At 38.1% G+C, this 22,464-nt stretch overlaps 2 protein-coding genes across 4 annotated transcripts in view; both read right to left on the reverse strand.

Moving 5' to 3' along the window:
* LOC127448468 (MIT domain-containing protein 1-like) overlaps positions 1-22,464 on the reverse strand; it is a 202,494-nt gene that overhangs the window by 130,693 nt on the left and 49,337 nt on the right. The window lies entirely within an intron of this gene.
* LOC127448459 (alpha-1,3-mannosyl-glycoprotein 4-beta-N-acetylglucosaminyltransferase A-like) overlaps positions 1-22,464 on the reverse strand; it is a 77,827-nt gene that overhangs the window by 41,866 nt on the left and 13,497 nt on the right. For all 3 annotated transcript variants that reach the window (XR_007898529.1, XM_051710994.1, XM_051710993.1), the window contains exons 3-4: positions 7,271-7,438; positions 3,412-3,552 (exon numbers count right to left, since the gene is read on the reverse strand). Coding sequence is in view for 2 of the 3 variants with exons in the window: in XM_051710994.1 (XP_051566954.1) it covers positions 3,412-3,552; positions 7,271-7,438 (309 nt within the window). In the remaining variant the exon portion in view is untranslated. The remainder of the gene's footprint in view (positions 1-3,411; positions 3,553-7,270; positions 7,439-22,464) is intronic.

The raw sequence follows: 22,464 nt of genomic DNA on the forward strand, positions 1-22,464 counted from the left end.
ATTGGTAGCTATATTAGTAAAGGAGCCCAGCTAATATAAAGAACTAGATACAAGCACAACTTGGTTATGGATACAGAAATACTCCCGAGATGTGTTAGAACTGCTTGTTAGGATTCCTCCTTCAGCAAATTTTCTTTAAGGTGTGCATATATACTCAGAGTCTTCAGTATAATCAAGTATTGTAACACCAAAATAAAATTCCACAACCCGAAAAGACGTAGTTAAGTGGTTCCCATTCCTGTGGCTTCTACCCTTTATTACGTTCATGTCCCCAGAACTGTCCTCTTTGTAACCCTCACTGGACCCAGGAGGGCTTGGTGTCTCTGAGAATCTGATGGAACTGCTGTGGGATTTTGGAGGAACAAAATGTCTTCGGGGCCCCACTCAGAACCGCTGGCTGCAGCTTAAGACACACTGACTGGGCCGTGACAGCCCACGGATAACAGGCGTGTAACACAATACGACAAGCAGGGATGCGGCAGACAGCAACACCCCACTGTTTGGGTGACAATGGGAGGAATGAAGGATGAAAAACAAACCTTACATGAATGCTTTGAGGTCTCACAATGCCAGAGCAGTGATTACATCAATCTAATGAACTAAGCTCAAGGACAGTGGCAGGACTTAAAAAGTAGCACATTTTAATAATTAAACAATGTTGATTTGGTCAGTTTCAAAGGGCATCCATTAGTCCAGACTGAAAATTTGATTTTTGATTTCAGAAGGTTTATCTGAGATTTGGTAAGATATATCATGATTAGGATCTACTGTGGATGGTTGGAACTAGGGCTAGGCTGTATAATGATATATACAGTGTGACAGAAGAAATATGTCTACTGAATGGAGATTTTGCTATACCGTTTATAAGTTCGCAGGACTGCTTAACATTACTGGAGTAACATTTTATATACAATAACATTGAGAAATGCAAAAATACAAACTAGGACTCATCCCAGTCTAGTCAAAATGAGGTAAACATTGATATTAGCAAAGTTCAGTTGTACAGAGTTGCAATATCGGCACATACATTTGAAGTCAGAAGTTTAAATACACCTTAGCCAAATACGTTTAAACTCAATTTTTCACAATTCCCGACATTTAATCGTGGAAAACATTCCCTGTCTTAGGTCAGTTAGGATCACTGCTTCATTTTAAGATTGTGAAATGTCAGAATAATAGTAGAAAGAATGATTTATTTCAAATTGTATTACTTTCATCACATTCCCAGTGGGTCAGAAGTTTACATACACTTTGTTATTATTTGGTAGCAATGCCTTTCAATTGTTTAACTTGGGTCAAATGTTTTGGGTTGCCCTCCACAAGCTTCTCACATCAAGTTGCTGGAATTGTGGCCCATTCCTAAAGACAGAACTGGTGTAACCGAGTCATGTTTGTAGGACTCCTTGTTCGCACATGCTTTTTCAGTTCTGCCCACACATTTTCTATCGTATTGAGGTCAGGGCTTTGTGATGGCCACTCCAATACCTTGACTTTGCTACGCTTAAGCCATTTTGCCACAACTTTGGAGGCATGCATGGGGTCATTGTCCATTTGGAAGACCCATTTGCGACTGAGCTTTAACGTCCTGGCTGATGTCTTGAGATGTTGCTTCAATAAATCCATATAATTTTCCTTCCTCATGGTGCCATCTATTTTGTAAGTGCACCAGACCCTCCTGCAGCAAAGCACCCCCACAACATGATGCTGCCACCCCATGCTTCACGGTTGGGATGGTGTTCTTTGGCTTACAAGCCTCACCCTTTTTCCTCCAAACATAATGATGGTCATTATGGCCAAACAGTGAAATTTTTGTTTCATTAGACCAGAGAACATTTCTCCAAAAAGTAAGATCTTTGTCCCCATGTGCACTTGCAAACTGTAGTCTGGCTTTTTTATGGCAGTTCTGGAGCAGTGGCGTCTTCCTTGTTGAGCAGCATTTCAGGTTATGTCGATATTGGACTCGTTTTACTGTGGATATAGATACTTGTCTACTTGTTTCCTCCAGCATCTTCACAAGGTCCTTTGCTGTTGTTCTGGGATTGATTTGCACTTTTCACACCAAACTACATTCATCTCTAGGAGACAGAATGTGTCTCGTTCCTGAGTGGCATGATGGCTGCGTGGTCCCATGGTGTTTACACTTGCGTACTATTGTTTGTACAGATGAACTTGGTACCTTCAGGCATTTGGAAATTGCTCCAAAGGATGATCCTTGTGGAGGTCCACAATTATTTTCAGAGGCCTTGGCTGATTTCTTTTGATTTTCCCATGATGTCAAGCAAAGAGTCACTGAGTTTGAAGGTAGGCCTTAAAACACATCCACTGGTACACCTCCAATTCAGTAAACCTCCTATCAGAACCTAATTGGCTAATTGTCTAAAGGCTTGACATCATTTTCTGGAATTTTCCAAGCTGCTTAAAGGCACAGTTAACTTGGTGTATGTAAACTTCTGACCCACTGGAATTGTGATATAGTCAATTAAAAGTGAAACAATCTGTCTGTAAACTATTGTTGGAAAATTTACTTGTGTCATGCACACAATAGGTGTCCTAAACGACTTGCCAAAACTATAGTATGCTAATATTAAATCTGTGGAGTGGTTAAAATGTTTTCTTAATGACTTCAACTGTTTTATACAATGGGTTTGAATGTGGCACATCCAATCAAAATTTAGTTGGAATTATCCTATTAATTTATAATATAAATACTGTGTTTTCAACTCAGTGTTACATAATGTGAGGCTGTTTTTACACAGAAGCCAGTCTTATCATCATTTGTTATAATAAATTATTTTTTCTTTTATTTTGCATCCATCAAGTTCCAAATTAGAACAGAAATGTATCAGTTTTCCTCCCCTTCTTCTCCCCAATTTGGAATGCCCAATTCCCAATGCGCTGTAAGTCCTCGTGGTGGCGTAGTGACTCACCTCAATCCGGGTGGCGGAGGATGAATCTCAGTTGCCTCCGCGTCCGAGACCTGCGCATCTTATCACATGGCTTGTTGCGCATGTTACCACGGAGACATAGCGCATGTGGAGGCCTCGCACCATCCACCGCGGCATCTAACCTCAACTCACCACGCGAAATATGACTCTACCCTCCCTAGCAACCGGGCCAATTTGGTTGCTTAGGAGACCTGGCTGGATACACTCAGCACGCCCTGGGATTCGAACTCGTGAACTCCAGGGGTGGTAGTCAGTGTCTTTACACGCTGAGCTACCCAGGCCCATCATTTAAGAAGTATTTAATTTAATGGATAAATAAAACAGATCATTAAAATATAAAAAAAATTGTTGCATGTCATCAAAAAAATATATTAGTATTAAATTATTAAAATTACTAGCTAGAAGCCTTTTCATTACGATTAAAATGGATGGAATGAATGGATTTACAATTAATTGTTTCACTCACCTCCGGTACGTCCCTGGCCCACCTGTACAGCAGGATGTAGGCTGCCCTCATTATTGAGCAGGTGAGGCAGGTGGTGGTAGATATTTGGCACCTGGAGGGGCTTCCTGTGAGCCAGCTCCTTCAACAACTTCTGTGTCTCATCTGTAAGAAAGCACAGTAACTCAGCATTAATCACAGGATACACCGTGGTTCAAGCAAATGGCCAAAAACTTTCAGTTATTAGAGTTAAAGATTAACAAAGTAAAATTCATATTTCAGATCCAAAACTCCTATTATGTGCCATGTACTGCCTGAAGTTAAAGTGGAACAGTATAACCACAAATGCCATTTCTTGCTCATTTTCCATTTTAATAAGCTTTCTTTGAAAACAAACAGGAAAATACAATACTGCGTTGAAATACATATTGATTACTCAGTGCTTGGAAGCAAACAAGGGTGGTTTAAATAGTCTAAAAATCAAACGTAAACCATACTGAAGGAACAGCTGCATTATCAAGTCTAAGATTGCTGTTTCTTGGCACTTGCTAATGAACAAGTATTTGCCCTAAATTGCTTCTTGGTTGGGATGCAAGTGACCTTTTGTCATTAAACTTTGCAAGAAGATCTATGAAAATCAATTACATAACTTAGAGATGTAGTTGTACTAGTTAAGCCCTCACCAGGAACACTGTCTGTGCTGATTGTGGGGAGAAAATCTGAAGAATTTTGTGATAATGGATTTAACTGTGGAAAAATTTCATTGTATGGGAAAAACAGAGCTGACGGTAGGGGAGACAAGGGCAATTATACATTTTATTTACAATTTACTCACAAACTAATACAAATCTAAATGCCATCTTCTGGTATAAGAAACATATCTAAAAGTAATAGTACCATTAAAATATTCACATTAAAAAAGACTTCATAAATCAAGGTGTTACAATCACCCTCATAAGTGTTACAATCATAGCCACATCATAATTATTTATAATCTTGTTAAAGTCTTATATTATGTACAGTATAAGCTATTTATACTATATACTAGGGGTGTGACGAGATCTCGTGCCACGATATTAAAACGTGACGATATTTCTTGTTGAGATGAAAAGTTGTCTCACGATATCAGCATGACAGAGTGTGAGGGTGAAATTAGCATAGAAGATGCCCCCGCCACTTTTATATAATTTGTGTGGCAGCATTTTATGTACCCGGTGGAAACAATAAACGGGGACAGAGTGACAGACAAGACACGAACAAAGGCTGTGTCTCGTTTGGAAGGCCGCGTCCTCCGGAGGTCGCATTCATCGGCTGCATACGTCATTGAGGCTGTCTCGTTTCATTTTTTTTTTTTTGTCTTCCTTTTTCTTATTTTTTTATCTATTGTCAGTGACTTTTATGTATATGCACTTACATTTATACAATTGTTAACCTTTTTTGCATTCCCAATAAAACAAATTCAAAAATGAAACGAGACAGCCTCGATGACGTATGTGGCCGACAAATGCGACCTCCGGAGGACGCAGCCTTCCAAACGAGACACAGCCAATATGTAAGCACTGTAAGAAAATAGTGCCGTACACCGCGGCTAACACAAGCACTATGCAAAGACACCTACAGAAACACTGCAGCTCTCAACTAAAATCAACCAGGTCTGAAGAGACTCATGCGAAATCATACAGGAGAGAAGCCAGTCAGTTGAGTTTGTGGCAAAACCTTTTACAGTGTTTGCATATTGTTCTGTCTTTTACTGCATATGATAATTCATACTCAGAAAGTAGAACTGAAGTGACATTCATTACAAGATGATTAGTTAAAACATTTCAAAATGCACCTGCATTGTTTTGTATTTTGTGACTTTCAGTCGAATAAAAGACTATTTTTCCAGTCATATACACTACCGTTCAAAAGTTTTGAAACACTTGACTGAAATGTTTCTCATGATCTTAAAAATCTTTTGATCTGAAGGCATATGCTTAAATAAAACTAAAATTTATTAAAAAAAAAAAAAGTTTTTTAAATTGAGGACTTGGACCAAATAATAAAGAAAAGCAGCCAATAAGTGCCCAACATAGATGGGAACTCCTTCAATACTGTTTAAAAAGCATCCCAGGGTGATACCTCAAGAAGTTGGTTGAGAAAATGTCAAGAGTTCATGTCTGCAAATTCTAGGCAAAGGGTGACTACTTTGAAGATGCTAAAATATAACACAGTTTTGATTTATTTTGGATTTTGTTTAGTCACAACATAATTCCCATAGTTCCATTTATGTTATTCCATAGTTTTGATGACTTTATTATTATTCTAAAATGTGAAGAAAAAATTATAAAGAATGAGTAAGTGTTTCAAAACTTTTGACCGGTAGTGTATATAGTGTTAAAATATCGTCTCGTCTCATTCTCGTGAACCCAGTATCGTGTATCATTTCGTCTCGTGAGCTAAGTGTATCGTCACACCCCTACTATATACTACAATATATTTATAAGTTGATGTCTGCAAAACAGCCTTCAGCCACATAAATTTAATTATGTTCATTAAACAATTTAAATTGTAAAAATTCACACAATTCCTCTTTTATAACTAATGCTATAATTGGTTCCAACATCAGTCATGATAAAATTCACCCAGAGTTCACCCAAAAATGAAAATTCTCTCATCATTTACTCACTCAAGCCATCCAAGATGAATATGATTTTCTTTCTTCTGCAGAACACAAATGAAGATTTTTTTGAAGAATATTTCAGCTCTGTAGGTCCAAGTAATGCAAGTGAAAGGTGATCAGAACTTTGAAGCTCCAAAAATCAAATAAAGCCAGCATAAAAGTATTCCATAAAATTCCAGTGCTTTTAATCCATGCCTTCTGAAGCGATATGATAGGTGTGGGAGAGAAACAGATCAATATTCAAGTACTTTTTACTATAAATCTCCACCTTTTACCAGCCTCTACCAGTAGGTTGCGATATTCACGAAGGCGGCAACTTGCCAAAAAACAAAAGAAGAAGAGATTTCTAGCAAAAAATGACTAAAATATTGATCTGTTTCTCACCCACACCTATAATATAGCTGGCTATTATTTACTTGATTTGTATGGCCCAACAGAGCTGAAATATGTTTCTAAAAATCTTTGTTTGTGTTCAGCAAAAGAAAGAAAGTCATCTGGGATGGCATGAGGGTGATTAAATGATGAGAGAATTTTCATTTTTTGGGGAACTTTCCCTTTAAAGCCTTAGCATTCACATTAGCCTAACTTTTAACCAATTAACGAGATAAAACAGAATTATATATATATATATATATATATATATATATATATATATATATATATATATATCACACACACAACCAGTGTGGTATATATATATATATATACATATACAGTGTATGTATATATATATATATATATATATATATATATATATATATATATACAAATGCATTTCAGTTTATAAGTTAAAAGCATTACAACTATGGTGAACAAAAGAAGAAAATACTTGAGAAAAAAAAAAAATTCAAAAAAAAATTCAAACCCAAAATTGTCAACAATTTCTCAATTGATCAATCTCAGCCAGAGAGAAAAGTCTACAAAAATCATCCTGAGGCCGCAAAAAAATAAAAAATAAATTGTAAACAATTTCTCAGAAACACAATCACATATGCTGCATAAGTGTGATAACTTGTTTGTAACAAAAAAGTCTGTCGTATTTGGTTGTCGAAAGCTTTGTCAAATTAGCCAAAAACTGAATAAACGAGGGCAGCAGTAGATTTTGGGAATGGCTAGTTCAAACTTTGCGGAATTAAAATGTCACTTTAATGAATGAAAGATAAAAATGAACAATGCCGGCAGACAATTCTTTTGGTGTACATGTTAACTTCATCCAATCACCTGAGAAGTTGGCGAGAGCGTCTTTGCTGCCGTTGGTCTCTGCGATGGCCCGTCTGAACTGTTCGAGGATGGCGTTGAGCTCAGAGGATCGCTGCAGGGTCCGGTGCTCTGCCACTCGCAGCCGCTCCCGCAGGGCATGAAACTCCCTCTGATAGGCTACCAACTTTTCTACAGATAGGAGAAAAGGAGAGTTTGACAAAGAGAGGCAAGTTATTACTGGAATTTATATAGTGCAATTACAATCTTTCAATGTCATGTGACTGTGGGAAGAAAATCCAATTCTGAAAAGACACTTAAAACCGAATACGTCCTCCAGTATGGGCTATGAAAAGGCATCTGCTATGCCAGTAGTTCTCAAAATTTTAGCCAAGATCCATTTCCTGTCTCTCTAAAATACCCCCCACCCTAAAAAAAAAAGGGGGGGGGTGGATAGAAAAATAAATGAAAGGTCTATCATGTGTTGTACCTCCGGGGGGCACTGCAGAGTTTTAGAACCAATGTGGTAAGCACTGAGAAACTAATGAACAGACACCCAAAAATATGAGGAACTGTTTTAAGTTGCCCTTTGAATGCAAAAAATTTTTTTTTTTTAAATCCTAAAGTCAAGAAACAACAATCTATCTATATAAAGTCAGCAAAACCGTTATTGTCAGGAACCAGATCTGCCTGTCTTTTCCTGTTACATCACAATTTCTGAGAGACATCGGTTTCCAGGAAGGTTATCTGTCTGCTGCTCAGCAAGAAGAGAGAGAGAGAGAGAGAGAGAAGCAGAAACAGACAGATCCTGGTCTTAGGCAGTGCTAGAGGGTAAGTGCCCTGGTGTTGAGCAGATTAGCCTTGGGTCACACCACTTAATTTATCTGCAGACTCAATATGTTGAGTCAGAATTCACCCTAAAACAAGACTGTGCATTCAATGAATCTGAGATGGTTTCAAAGCAACATGAAATGTTGGGTTTACACACAAATATGACTGAAACAAAACCTCTTTAAGGTCAATCAACTTTAATTTTCTTTTGCAGATCCAAAAGCGCATGGTTGAATTTCTGTGAGGAGGTCGGTGTCTAATTTTCCACAAGAACATCAATTTGTCTTTGTAGAAATGTTAGGCTGACTTTTGCTATGACAGCTAGAAGAATGACTGGTTGTTCGACCACAGAAGGCCTCTCACAGGTAACTTCTTCATCTCTTTTTTTTATCCTAAACTCTTCCATTCCTGATCAGCCCTTCATATTACCAGTATGGGGTTTTGTGAGGTTTTGGCATGTCTAATAAGCTCTGCTCTAAAGGCCTAGTGAGCCGCCAACCTGTCTACAGCCTACAGAGGCAGCTGCATGGGTAAACTCAGGAAGCACCTCAGTGTGTGACGCATATGGCGCTCATCTCGGGAAGTGCATGGGAGACTTGGCTTACAATTGGTCTTAATAGAATTTGGTATGAGACATTATAGGAACTGGTCACTGGTATACAAATGAATGGGAGAAATCGTAATGCTAGCGGTTTTTGTGTGATTTGTGCTAAAGGATCAGAATTTATGATATTATTATTGTCAGATTTTATTGCTGATTTACCATTTTGGAGATTTGGGCCTTTTCCCATTCAAGTAGTTACTGTAGGAGCTATAATTGTATAAAACAGAGGGGTAACAAATATGGTCCGTGAGTGTCCAGATTTGTTTTACTGTTAGTATGTTGATAAGCTAACAGCATGACACTCCAATCTTTCTTTCCTTCTTTTTCTTTTTCTTTTTTTTTTTTTTTATGCCATGCCAGCTTCTATGGCTATATTCATGGCAAGAGCCAGGTTTAGTTATTCAAGAACAGAACTAAATAAGGTGTTTAAGATTCATTTTTTGGTGAATTTTCTCCTGATAGTAAAAATGTGTGTGTGTGTGTCTTGTATGTCCTATCCGGCATCGTGTGTAAATGACCTGATCCCAGCGATTATTAAAAGAGAATACATATCTTGTCCCAACAACAAGATTTATTTCACATAATTTGTTGTTTAAACACTGATCCCATTCCGACTGCCATTTGCTTTTAATGTCTACATTTAATGTTGGTTTCAGATCTGTGAAAGGTATAGAGCATTTTACTGGTTCTGTAGATAATGCTTCTCTGGCAGCTCTGTCTGCTTGTTCATTACCAGAGATTCCTGAGTGACCAGGTACCCAGCGGAAAAATAAAACTAAAATTCTTTGATTCAAGAGATGACAATTTGATTAAAATCTTCACGATTGTTGGGTGATCCATGACACTCCAGTAAGCATAAAAATACATCACATACAAATATATGGCATATTATATTTGGATTATAACATGATTATATTACAAATAACATATGTAAAATAGTCAATTTTAATGTCCTGTTTCATTTTTTATTGTTACTTGTCAGTGTTGAATGAATTGTATTTATTAGGGTTGGGCGATATGAGTAATTTTCTATCACGATTACAATATATATCATGACAGTAATTTTTGGGGGAAAATCAAGATAAATTGGCTTTAGATCAGCACATTTTCTTAGTGCAATTGACACCATCGGAAACAAAAATGTAAATGTTACGCTCAAGTTTGCTATAGGCTAAAGAAAATATACTGCTCTACAGAGTTCGGGCAAGAGGTATTCAAGCTTTTTTGGTAGTAATTAGGCCTGGGTCATATATAGCTAAAAAATATCTCAATCTTTTTTTTGCATTTTGACAATATTCAATACAGTCTATATATCAAAATGAAAGTATATGGTCTAAAATGGCACGTCGCAAGAATTAATCTACTGTCTTTTAGCAACAATGCAACCATAAAAATCACATTAAAATCATTGCGATGTTGCTTAATATTATATCGAAAATCCACTCAAACAAAATGTGAATATTCAATATATGGCCCAGCCCTAGAAGTAATCAAAATTAAGAACACAAAGAATTGCAGGTCTATGTCTCTGACACACACACACTCACACACACACACACACACATTAATGAAGATGCAGAATGTTGCTGCCACCCTGGGCCCAGAGCTTATTGAGGGCTGATTAATGTACAAAAGAGGGACCTCGACAGATGTAGCTTCTGGCATTCTTAAAGGCTTTGTACAGTAAACAGGATTAGAAAGTGGTTTCGCCTCAAAAACACACACAGTACAGTTCCAGTACTCTGGGTTTAAGTAAATGCAGCAAAACTAAATGCATAGTTTTGGATGAGTGCAGACGAGCTGGTGACCGCAATAAATAAATAAATAAATAAATAAATAAATAAATAAAAGTATCAGAAATGGCCCCTTTAAACACATCTCTTAAAAGGGCCAGTGGCCTTATGAGGAAATACAGTCAAGATGTTAAGCAATGATTTAAGACACTCACAAGCCAACAACAAGTACAGAGCATCACTTGTATACAGTATAGATGACTTGTTCTCTATTTACTGCATTAAGATTTCACATGCTTATTAATGAACAGCTCCAAGGAAATTAATCTTTATTTTGAAACTGGGTTGTTTTTTTTCTGTAGTACTTACTATACTTAATGCAAATAAGATGACACGTCTTAAGGATCCCAAATCAAACTGGAGAATCCGGCATCCATGATATTTATTAATAAAGTTCAATTTTGGTGTTTTATTCTTTTATGAATGATCAATTATGATTTTATCTTGTTTTTAAAGTGAACATAGCACATCAATTCCTAAAAAGCCCAAAATTATGATGACAATTTTTTACATTTGATTTCAAAACTGTATGAGCTGTAAAAAAAAATGTTGACAAAGTGCTTCTGCTTTTGGGTGAGTACAGCGTAATGATTACCAGTGATCATGTGACTTACTGTTCAGAGAAGGAAACTGTCCCTCCCTTCTCCAAACTGAGCCCTCTCAAACTCAAACACACTTTAGGAACACTGTACCAGTCTTTCACCTTCCACCCTCAGGGATTACTCAGGGTGAGCACTAGAATTTGTCATGAGGAAAGCCACTCACAGAGGACATAGTGGAGAAGGTTAACTTGCCGAGTGGTACATAGAATAGGGAGCCTTCAGAGGGACTGGCTTTGTACTGTCGAATGATGTAGAGCCACACTACAAAGCACAGAAGATGAAAGTCCACAGACAACCACATCAGCAAGAGCAAAACAAAGCTGCTTAAGCCCTGCAACGAGGTGAAGCGAAGCAGACTTTCAAACCAGTGTCATGAAATATGAATCAAAGTGCCGAAATGCAGTTCAGTTCAAACAGGGGAATATGAGCTTTCTGATGTCATCAACAGGCCAGCTAGACATGCAACAGTCCAGAAATTCTCCCAGCTCACCAGTACCAAGTTTTGGGGTGAAGACCCTTTAAAGACAGCATGATACAGTGTTCACAACACATTTTACTTAACAATTGTTCACAACTGGTCTCAAAAGGTATTTACAGTTGCAGCATTTACTTTGTACTATTTTTGGTAGTAGTACACAACCCCCTAAAGCTGCAGACACTCTTTGTTTGGTGCTCACAACCTTTAGAAATGGTCATGAAGTGTCAGTGCTTTGCTATTCCTCGTTGATACAGAGTCTTGGTGACGGGGCTTTAACAGCTCTTCAGAGGTTATGGGAAAGAGATTTGAACATGGTATTGGAGGATGGGAAGTGGGAAAGAATATTAAAACTATGTCTAGGGATGCAAGGGTACACCTTATTCAGTTTAAGATTTTGCATTTTGGTTTAAAAGACACCTAGATTTGCTGGCGATGTCACAGGGCTCCCGACTGCGACTAAAATGGTCACAAATGCGACCAAAAATAATTGATTGCGACAATAATTTTAAATCTAGTCGCCATTGGCGACAGTCAGGATGTGTGCGTTCATATGCGGTTTCGTCAGATATCATCTTGTGAGGTTAATGAATACATCTTTAGAGCACGCACAACCACGGTGTCTCGGGTTGCTTTTCACCCGTTCTGTTTTTGACGAGCTTGCTGCAACGCACGCAACAACAGAGCGCGAGAGAGTTGTGAACAAATGACTCTTTTGAATCGGGTCTTTTTCATGAATCACCCGAAAAAAATGGAGGGTTTGAACACAGGAGCTCAGATTAGCAGTTTGAATCAGATTCACTTTCTCAGCAAATCAGCCATCAGTTTACTCACAACTGGGAGTGCAGACATTTCAAAATAAGAGTCCCATGTGTATTTTGGCTTCTTTATAATTAAAAGTCCCATACTGTGTTCCACTTTTTCTTCTTCTGGTAATTATTGATTGGGATCGGAGAATCACAATAATCTGCATCAGGAATTTCATTCAAATTGCACTCTTGAAGTCTGGGCCATCCGGTAACAGTTAAATTCTTTTTTATATAAAATCAAGCTTTTCCACAGAATGTGATGACGCGTTTCCACCTTATTTAGCAGTGTAAATCTGGCAAACTTATTATGTTTATATATATATATATATATATTTATTGAGTGTAAATTTAAAACATTATGTTTTGTGTTATATTACCTTGGAATTTAAAAAAAATGTAATAATTACAACTGCTGCGAGGGGGTTTCTATTATAGTTGCTGTTAGAGTGACAGTAAATTTGTCATCTTCTCCCATCTGACTGTCTTAATCCACCGCTCTCTATTTTTTTTTTTAACTCTTCTGGAACATCATTCAAATGTAATAGTGGATTTTTTCTTTTGTTCTTGGAGCAAATGAGAAGTGAAAATAAGATTTGCTGTGGTCTCCCATTCACCGCTGTCAAAGTTTACCCTGCAAACGTTTACTTCCACGTTCCAAAACCCGGAGTGTGAAAAAGGTCTATTGAGGGACTTGTACACAACTATTACACAAGGTTAAACATTCACTGATGCTCAAGAAGATAGCACACTATTATATGCATACTATACTTTATGTAAATATCTAATGTAGATTCTGAAGAGCAGTACTAAATTAAAAAAAAATTATCTCTTATATTTATATAAATTATGAAAGGGGTGTGAACTTTTGAGGCAAAAGGGAATGCAAACTTATTTTCTCAACTATATATACGGTTTATTAAACCTTTAATTACTGGGTTATCAGCTGTCGTACTTTTCTCCGGCTTTCTAATTTGTATCTGAACAGCAATCTAAATCGAAGATGGAGACATAGCCCATGCTCCATGTCAGATTCAAGAATTCTGGTTAAGAGTCCAGAATATTATCTGTGATGTTTTAGATCCTTAAATATTATTCTGCCCCAGACTATGTATATTGGGTGATGGGGCTGTTATTAAAGTAGGTGACAAATATACAAAAAGCTGGGTCCAAACTAGTGTAATGACTGGCAGACAAATAATTCTTAGAGAATGGAAGTCAATTGGCACTCCCTCATTTCAAGAATGGTTCACCAAATTGGTCAGGGTGGAGGCATTCGAAAAGATGTCATACAAACAGCTTGGCAGATTAGATGAATATGGTAAGAAATGGGACAAATACATGACCTTTCTGGAAGGCTCTCGGTCAGGGCCATGTGTAGAGAAACCCTTTTTATTTCTCTCTTTGTGTTTATATGTGTATACACCGGCTTGGATCAAGGAAATGTTTGTTGGGATGGGGGATTGGGAGGAGGATAGGGAATTAAATGGGGGTTAAGGGGGATAATGGTTGACTTTGTGCATGTATATTTTGCTTTATTCTGTGTTATGGTTGAAAATCAACCAATCTTAAAAAATAATTGCTCACAACTTAAAGCTAGGACATACTTTTGCCTTTTGCCATGTATTGTTACATCTCGCGCACAGTCGAGCACTCTAGCCTTTCAAAGAATACTCTTTTGACCGCAAGCATGTACGGACGTGTTCACCCAACAAATGCTTTCTCTTTAGTACAAGTACGCATAGGCTGTACTGATGACGAAATTAAGTCATGCGCATACTGGCATCCAGAACAACGTAGTATACTTTGCCCTTTAGTGTTCAAAACTTTCAATCAGAACATACCATTTTATTCAATGAGACTTTTTTTTTTAAAGCAGACTTTATTATATCAATTGGTAATTGATTGGGCTGTGAAAAGTGGGCATTGGAGGGGAGGGGTTGAAAGAAAAGAGGGATTGGTGACATCACCTGAAAAAGAAAGTTGTTTTAGAGGCAGAGCAAGTTATGGGATGTGATGGGATTATGATGACAAATATATTTTATCACTGAAATACAGATAACTGATTAACCATGTGCAGAAAGTAAATAGGTTCAAATCTGATTTTGTGTTGACTTAAGAGTGCTCAACAGACACCAGACTAACCCCCAAAAGAAAACAGATGCTGAAGTCTCAAAACTAAAAAGACTATCCTTACAAACAGGAAGTCTCTAGCTGATATAGATTTGATTTAAGATTTTGCTGCGATGAGCACTGAATGTTAGACAAAGAGGAACATTAAGTTTTAAAAACAAACTTGCAGAAACTTGAGGACAAACACTCTTGAGGATCACTGGGACAAGGGTAGATAACAGCACAAGGTCATCAAGAGGGGGGGGGGGGGTTAGCAGATGAAGAGTACAAGACACATGCTTTTAGCACATGATCTTACAAGGAAGGAAGAAGTGGAGGGGTCAAGACCCAAAGGAACACAGAGAGCTCAGTTCACAACATGTTCCTTTGTGACATACACAATAAATAAGAAACAAAGCAAAAGTTGCTGTTGATTATAGCCAAGATTGGCTCTCCTCAGAAAACTGCTCCACCCTCCTTTTTTTATAACCCCAATTCTGAACAAGTTGGGACAGTATAAAAAATGCTAATAAAAACAAAAAGAAGTGATTTGTAAATTATATTCACCCATTGCTATATTGAAAGCACCACAACTACACATAATATTATGTTTTACCTTGTGAATGTTTTTTTTTTGTTTTTTTATTTGTACAGTAATTTCAAATCTGATGATTGCAACATACTCCAAAAAAGTTGAGACAGGGGCAATTTAAGACTAATAACAATTAGGCGAGTTGAAATAACAAGGAGATGTTAAACAGGTGAGGCAATTGTGTCATAATACTGTATACTGTATAATGAGCCTCCAAAACAGCCTAGTCCTTCAAGAGCAAGGATCGTTCAAGACTTGTCAATTTGCCAACAAATGCTTCAGCAAATAATCCAGCACTTTGAGAACAATGTTCCCCAAAGACAAATTGGAAGGATTTTGGGCATTTCCCCCTCTACAGTGCACAATATAGTTAAAAGATTCAAGGAATCTGGTCAAATCTCGGTGCATAAAGGGCAAGACGAAAACCACTTCTGAATACACATGATCTCTGATCCCTCAGACGTCACTGTATTAAAAAATGTAATTCATCTGTAATGGATATCATGAACATGGGCTTGGGATAACTTTAGTAAACCTTTGTTAGTCAACACCACTCGCCGCTGTATCCACAGATGCAAGTTAATGTGTTTTTTGGCCTGAAAAGTCCACATTTCAAAAAGTTTTTGAAAAACACAGCTGTCGTGTTCTCCGGGCCAAAGAGGAAAAGGACCATCCAAGCTGTTATTAACGTCAGGTCCAAAAGCCAGTGTCTGTATGGGCCAGGGGTGTGTCAGTACCCATGGCATGGGTAACTCGCTCATCTGTGAGAACACCATGAATGCAGACAGATATGTAAAAATTTTGGAGCAACATATACTGCACAGTCTTTTCCAGGTACGTTCCTGCATTTTACAGCAGGACAACTTCAAACCACATACTGCCCGGATTACAAGTGCATGGCTGTGTAAGCAGAGAGTGCGGGTGCTAGACTGGCTGCCTGCAGTCCTGACCTGTCTCCAATTAAGAATGCGTGGCGCATTATTCAGCACACCATCCAGCAATGAAGACCCAGTAAAATTGTGCAGCTTCATAATGGATGAATGGGGGAAAATTCCACTTTCTAAACTTAACAAACTTGTGTCTTCAGTGCTCAAATGCTTAATAAGTGTTATTAGAAGAAATGGTGATGTTTCAAAGTGGTAAATACTCGACTCTCCCAACTTTTTTTTGGAGTGTGTTGCAATCATCTGATTGGAAATTACTGTAAATTTTTTTTTAAAACAATAAAATTCACAGGGTAAAACATCATATAATGCGTAGCTGTAGAGCTTTCAATATAGCAAAGGGTGATTATAATTTACAAATCACTAATTTGTTTTTTTTTTATTTTTTATACTGCTCAACTTTTTCAGAATTGGGGTTGTATATCCCCTCTTCTTTCTCCTCAGTGCCTCATTCAACTTCAACCCCCTGAGTAAAAGGGTTCCAGAGGTCAACATAGGGCTGGGCAATAAAACGACACACGCCACACACACGGCCAAAAGTTTAGAATAATGTTAATATTTTGCTGTTTCGGAAGGAAATTGGTACTTTAATTCACCAAAGTGGCATTCAACTGATCACAAAGTATATTCAGGACATTACTGATGTAAAAAACAGCACCATCACTATTTCAAAACAGTAATTTCTGATCAAATCTAGACAGGTCCCATTTCCAGCAGCCATCACTCCAACACCTTATCCTTGAGTAATCATGCTAAATTGATAATTTGGTACTAGAAAATCACTTTTTATATAAAAAAGTATATGTCCCTGTATTCATTATATCAAACACAGTTGAAAGCTATTTGGTTCTTAAATGAAGCTTAACATTGTCTTTGTGTTTGTTCTTGAGTTGCCACAGTATGCAATTGATTGGCATGTCTTAAGGTCAATATTAGGTCAAAAATGGCAAAAAAGAAACAGCTTTCTCTAGAAACTCATCAGTCAATCATTGTATAGCCTTCATTCCTCAACAATGTTTGAAATTGCCAAAAAACTGAAGATTTCATACAAAAGTGTACACTACAGTCTTCAAAAAAAAAAAAAAAAAGAACAACTGGCTCTAACAAGGACAGAAAGAGATGTGGATGGCCAGATGTACAACTTAACAAGAGGATAAGTACATCAGAGTCTCTAGTTTGAGAAATAGACACCTCACATGTCCTCAGCTGACAGCTTCATTGAATTCTACCCGCTCAACACCAGTTTCATGTACAACAGTAAAGAGAAGACTCAGGGGTGCAGACCTTATGGGAAGATTTGCAAAGAAAAAGCCACTTTTGAAACAGAGAAACAAAAAGAAAAGGTTAGAGTGGGCAAAGAAACACAGACTTTGGACAACAGATAATTGGAAAAGAGTGTTATGGATCTTAACCCCATTGAGCTTTTGTGGGATCAGCTTGACTGTAAGGTGCGTGAGAAGTGTCCGACAAGACAGCCACATCTATGGCAAGTGCTACAGGAAGTGTGGGGTGAAATGTCACCTGAGTATCTGGACAAACTGACAACTAGAATGCCAAGGATCTGCAAAGCTGTCATAACTGCATGTGGAGGATTTTTTGATGAGAAATTTTTTCAAATTGTAATAGTAATTTTTCACGTTATTAATGTCCTGACTATATATTGTGATCAGTTGAATGCCACTTTGGTGAATAAAAGTACCAATTTCTTGCCATAAGAGCAAAATCTGTACATTATTGCAAACTTTTGGCCGCCAGTGTATATAACTCAGCAAAAAAAAGAAATGTCCTCTCAATTTCAACTGCTTTTATTTTCAGCAAATTTAACATGTGTAAATATTTGTATGAACATAAAAAGATTCAACAACTAAAACATAAACTGAACAAGTTTCACAGACATGTGACAAACAGAAATGGAATAATGTGTCCCTGACAAAAGTAACAGTCAGTATCTGGTGTGGCCACCAGCTGCATTAAGTACTGCAGATGTTACCCCACCCTTCCACCAAGGCACTTGCAAGTTCCCGGACATTTCTGTGGGGAATGGCCCTAGCCCTCACCCTCCAATCCAACAGGTCCCAGACGTGCTCAATGGGATTGAGATCTGGGCTCTTTGCTGGCCATGGCAGAACACTGACATTCCTGTCTTGCAGGAAATCACGCACAGAAGGAGCAGTATGGCTGGTGGCATTGTCATGCTGGAGGGTCATGTCAGGATGAGCCTCAAGGAAGGATAACACATGAGGGAGGAGGATGTCTTCCCTGTAATGCACAGCGTTGAGATTGCCTGCGATGACAATAAGCTCAGTCCGATGATGCAGTGACACAGCGCCCCAGACCATGACGGACCCTCCACCTCCAAATCGATCCCACTCCAGAGTACAGCCCTTGGTGTAATGCTCATTCCTTCGATGATAAACACGAGTCCGACCATCACCCTTGGTGAGACAAAACCATGACGTCAGTGAAGAACACTTTTTGCCAGTCCTGTCTGGTCCAGCAAAGCTGGGTTTGTGCCCATAGGCGACATTGTTGCTAGTGATGTCTGATAAGGACCTGCCTTACAACAGGCCTACAAGCTCTCAGTCCAGCCTCTCTCAACCTATTGCAGACAGTCTGAGCACTGATGGAGGGATTGTGCATTCCTGGTGTAACTCGGGCAGTTGTTGTTGCCATCCTGTACTTGTCCCGCAGGTGTGATATTCAGATGTACCCATCCTGTGCAGGTGTTGTTACACTTGGTCTGCCACTGCGAGGACAATCAGCTGTCCTTCCTGTCTCCCTGTTGCGCTGTCTTAGGGGTCTCACAGTACGGAGATTGCAATTTATTGCCCTGGCCACATCTGCAGTCCTCATGCCTCCGTGCAGCATGCATAAGGCACATTCACGCAGATGAGCAGGGACCCTGGGCATCTTTCTTTCAGTGTTTTTCAGAGTAAGCAGAAAGGTCTCTTTAGTGTCCTAAATTTGTATAACTATGTTCTAAACTGCCTACCATCTGTAAGCTGTCAGTGTCTTAACGATCGTTCCACAGGTGCTTGTTCATTAATTGTTTATGGTTCATTGAACAAGCATGGAAAACATTGTTTAAACCCTTTACAATAAAGATCTGTAAATTTATTTGGAATTTTACAAAAGTATGTTTAAAATACAGTGTATTTAATAATCGATGTGATAAACTTTTGAATAATTTTCAATAGTTATTTTATGTTCTACATTTAAACATTCGAATCAGGTACTTGTCGCTAAAAACTCAAGCAGATCGGCAAAGTTATACACACAACTAGCTAACTGAACCACAGTCATGAAACTAGCCTATTAGGAAGCATATTCAGGCTAGCAGCTACAAAGCTCTGCTGTCATGGAAACTGCTAGCAAGCTATCCAGCTAATACAATATCGTTGTGTACCACACAAGACAGCACTGACAACACAATATTCAGCTACTGACTGAACACAACAGCAACTCAAAGAAGTATTTCTTCATCATGTGATGTTTATTGGTGGTTGGCAATCCAGTTTACGGCCCATTACTGCCATCTACTGAGATGAAGTGTTTTTGGCCAATTTTGCCGTGGACTGTCCGCATCCGGCCCAGATTTTCCAGACACGCGGACAGAACACTCATCTGTGCGCATTATCTGTGCATGCACCTGCCATTGACTGCACTAAAAGAGTATCACAAAGCCGATATATCTGCTTAGGTGATATATTTGTCTATTGTTTTACAACTAAGTCACATTCACTGATTTGCTACTGAACAAACGTTCAGTTTGTTACTTGATGCTTCATCCAACACAAAGCCAGAGTGGTGGTGTTCGTTGACACATTCAGATGGTATGAAGAAACCAGCCCTCAAGTTTAGCTGCTATCTTCAAATCATTCCCATCCATTCCAGGCTTGTTTAAGAGACTGACGCTGAACATAAATAGAAAATGAAGGTGGGAATAAGGAATGCGGACAGAGGGGAAATATCCTGAGCTATCATGTGACACAATCACTGTGTTGGTCATATGACGTGTGGGTTAATTGTTTCGGGAGAGAGAGAGGGATATGAACAAGAACAAAGGTAGGGGTTTGGAATAGAGGGAATACAAACGCAGTTCTCAGAACCTACAAACAATTAATAAATATCTTCTTTTCTCCCTCATTGCCAGTTAGTGTATGTGCAAGGAAAGAGAGAATGAAACAGCATTCATCGAGAGCAAGGCATACAAAACACTGCATCTCATGGGGAAATCCTCTATTCTTCTAGCCCCTGAACTCAACTGTGCTCATAAGTTTACATTCCCCTTGTAATGGGGTTTGTATTAACATCAGCAACATGTTTAGCATTTAAAAAGCAATCATAATGTTATTTTTATTATTATTACTATTATTTAGTATTTAAAAGAGCTGTGAAATAAATGTGTTAGCGCATGCAATTAATTTAAAACATTTAGCACGTTAATTTTTCTTTATCGCGATTAACGTATTTATTGATTTGACATTAGATTCTGACATTCATTTAGCTCTGCATGAGTTCTGCACATGGACTAAAATGGTTCAAGGAACAAAAATGAAAACTAACACAATTTTTAGCAGAACACAACCGAAAACGGGAACAAAGTGATTTTCAATTGTTCCGGAGTGAAAACATTATTTTTTTTTAAATGCTGGTAACCAGTTATAACCGGTTAATTTTGTTCCAATAATTATTTCATGAAACCAAAGGCCACAGGGTTTAATCGCTGTAAAATTCTTCATGTTGCCCTAAAAAATTTTATGTGCTTTGATCCTGAAGGAAACTGCAACATCATACATTTCTTTGCCTAAATACCCATTGTAGATGAAGCATTCTGTGAATGAAGACCGTTTTAACAGCTATGTATAATTACATCATACTGTATACATGCACGGCTAATCCAGAAAAAAGGAAAACATTATTAGGTAAAAAGTAAATTTCTCAGTTGTTTCCAAGTCTTCACTGAATTATTGTTAGATATGATGCATTATTACAGATTTGATGCTGCCAGTGTTTTGACTGAGAAGCAGATCTGTACTTAAAATTATACTTAAATGTGAATTAACTGTATGCTTGTTATGATTTCTAAATGATTTCTAAAATGATTCTTAAGTGGCTTATTTTGGGCTTGTTTTTTCCAGACCAGGTCGCTTGTTTCTCTTGCGAAATCTGCAACAGTGCAACTGTTATTTCACCCACTCATTAGCATAAATACTGTCATTTGCAGAACTGGCTGAATTGGCTGCAGAACTTCTGAACCAGAACGAAAGAAAAAAAAAAAAAAAAAAAAAAAAAAAAAAACTGTTTTTGCTCAGAATGAACCAAAATGAAAAATATTTCGTTTTTAGTTTATGGTTCTGAACACTGGTTGTAATAGGGCGGAACATTTGCGATGTGTCTGGGCCTCCGGGGTGATTACACTAATGCACACACCACAAGCACACTCAACAGTGATTTCGTATCATTGATCAAGCGATTGAGAAAGGACCTCTTAACCATATTTTGTGTACAAAACAAATCCAGATGGGACCTGTAAAAAGCTGCATGCACTTGACTCGCTGGAGTGAAGCATCAGCGTTTCCCCAGCGCTGTGTTGCGCTTCCGTTTTAACGGACAATTTGGATAAAAGTTTAATTTACGGACGCAGAGCCAACGCTAAAAGCAAAACAAGATGTTTACTGCAGCGCTTTTCATGTGGAGTTCAAAACGGCACAAATCAAGTGAATAGCCACAATATATACAACAGTTAGTTCCGGTCCTCGAATCTGACTGGATGAGACATTCCATGTATTCATGGAATATCTCAGAACATCAGCACTCTTCACTGTTTGTATCACTCCGCTTGTGTTCGTGCCATTCTAAACTAAAAAGTGTAAGAGCAGTGCAGATGTGTAAAAAGCTAGATGTGTCCCTTTACATTTATTTGTGTGACAGCACAGATTTTAGCCAGCAGGTGATGACAAAAGACCATTTTTGTGTGTAAATAAGTCAGCTGAGGTAATGTACATTTAGTCAGCAGCAGCGCAGTCAGTCAGTCAGTCAGTATTTTAATTAATCGTCACTCCGTGATTTCTCGGATGAATACTACACTACTAAAGCTGGGAAATACCTTTAACCAGCTTTAAACTCACAACTTCAGCATTAAGGCTCATCAAGGCTGAGAGACACAACAGACTGATTAATTACACAAACACAAGGCGCTTACCTCTTACCTGAGTTTCCACATCGGAGAGGATATACTGTTCAAAATGGCTGAGGACATTGTGGTTTCTATAGTGAATAACTCTTGTGCACCGGCTACCATGAAAACGGGAGGAATACTCCCGCTTGGACGGCTATTTTTCCACTGAGAAAATAGGATGAATTTGACCAAAATAACATTATCTTCAGAAAGCTGACTAACAAACTACAGCATCTCTCCTTGGGAGTAGCAACAGACACAGGTAATCGCACACAGTC

This window comes from Myxocyprinus asiaticus, chromosome 11, assembly GCF_019703515.2.
Source record: "Myxocyprinus asiaticus isolate MX2 ecotype Aquarium Trade chromosome 11, UBuf_Myxa_2, whole genome shotgun sequence".
Taxonomy (NCBI): domain Eukaryota; kingdom Metazoa; phylum Chordata; class Actinopteri; order Cypriniformes; family Catostomidae; genus Myxocyprinus; species Myxocyprinus asiaticus.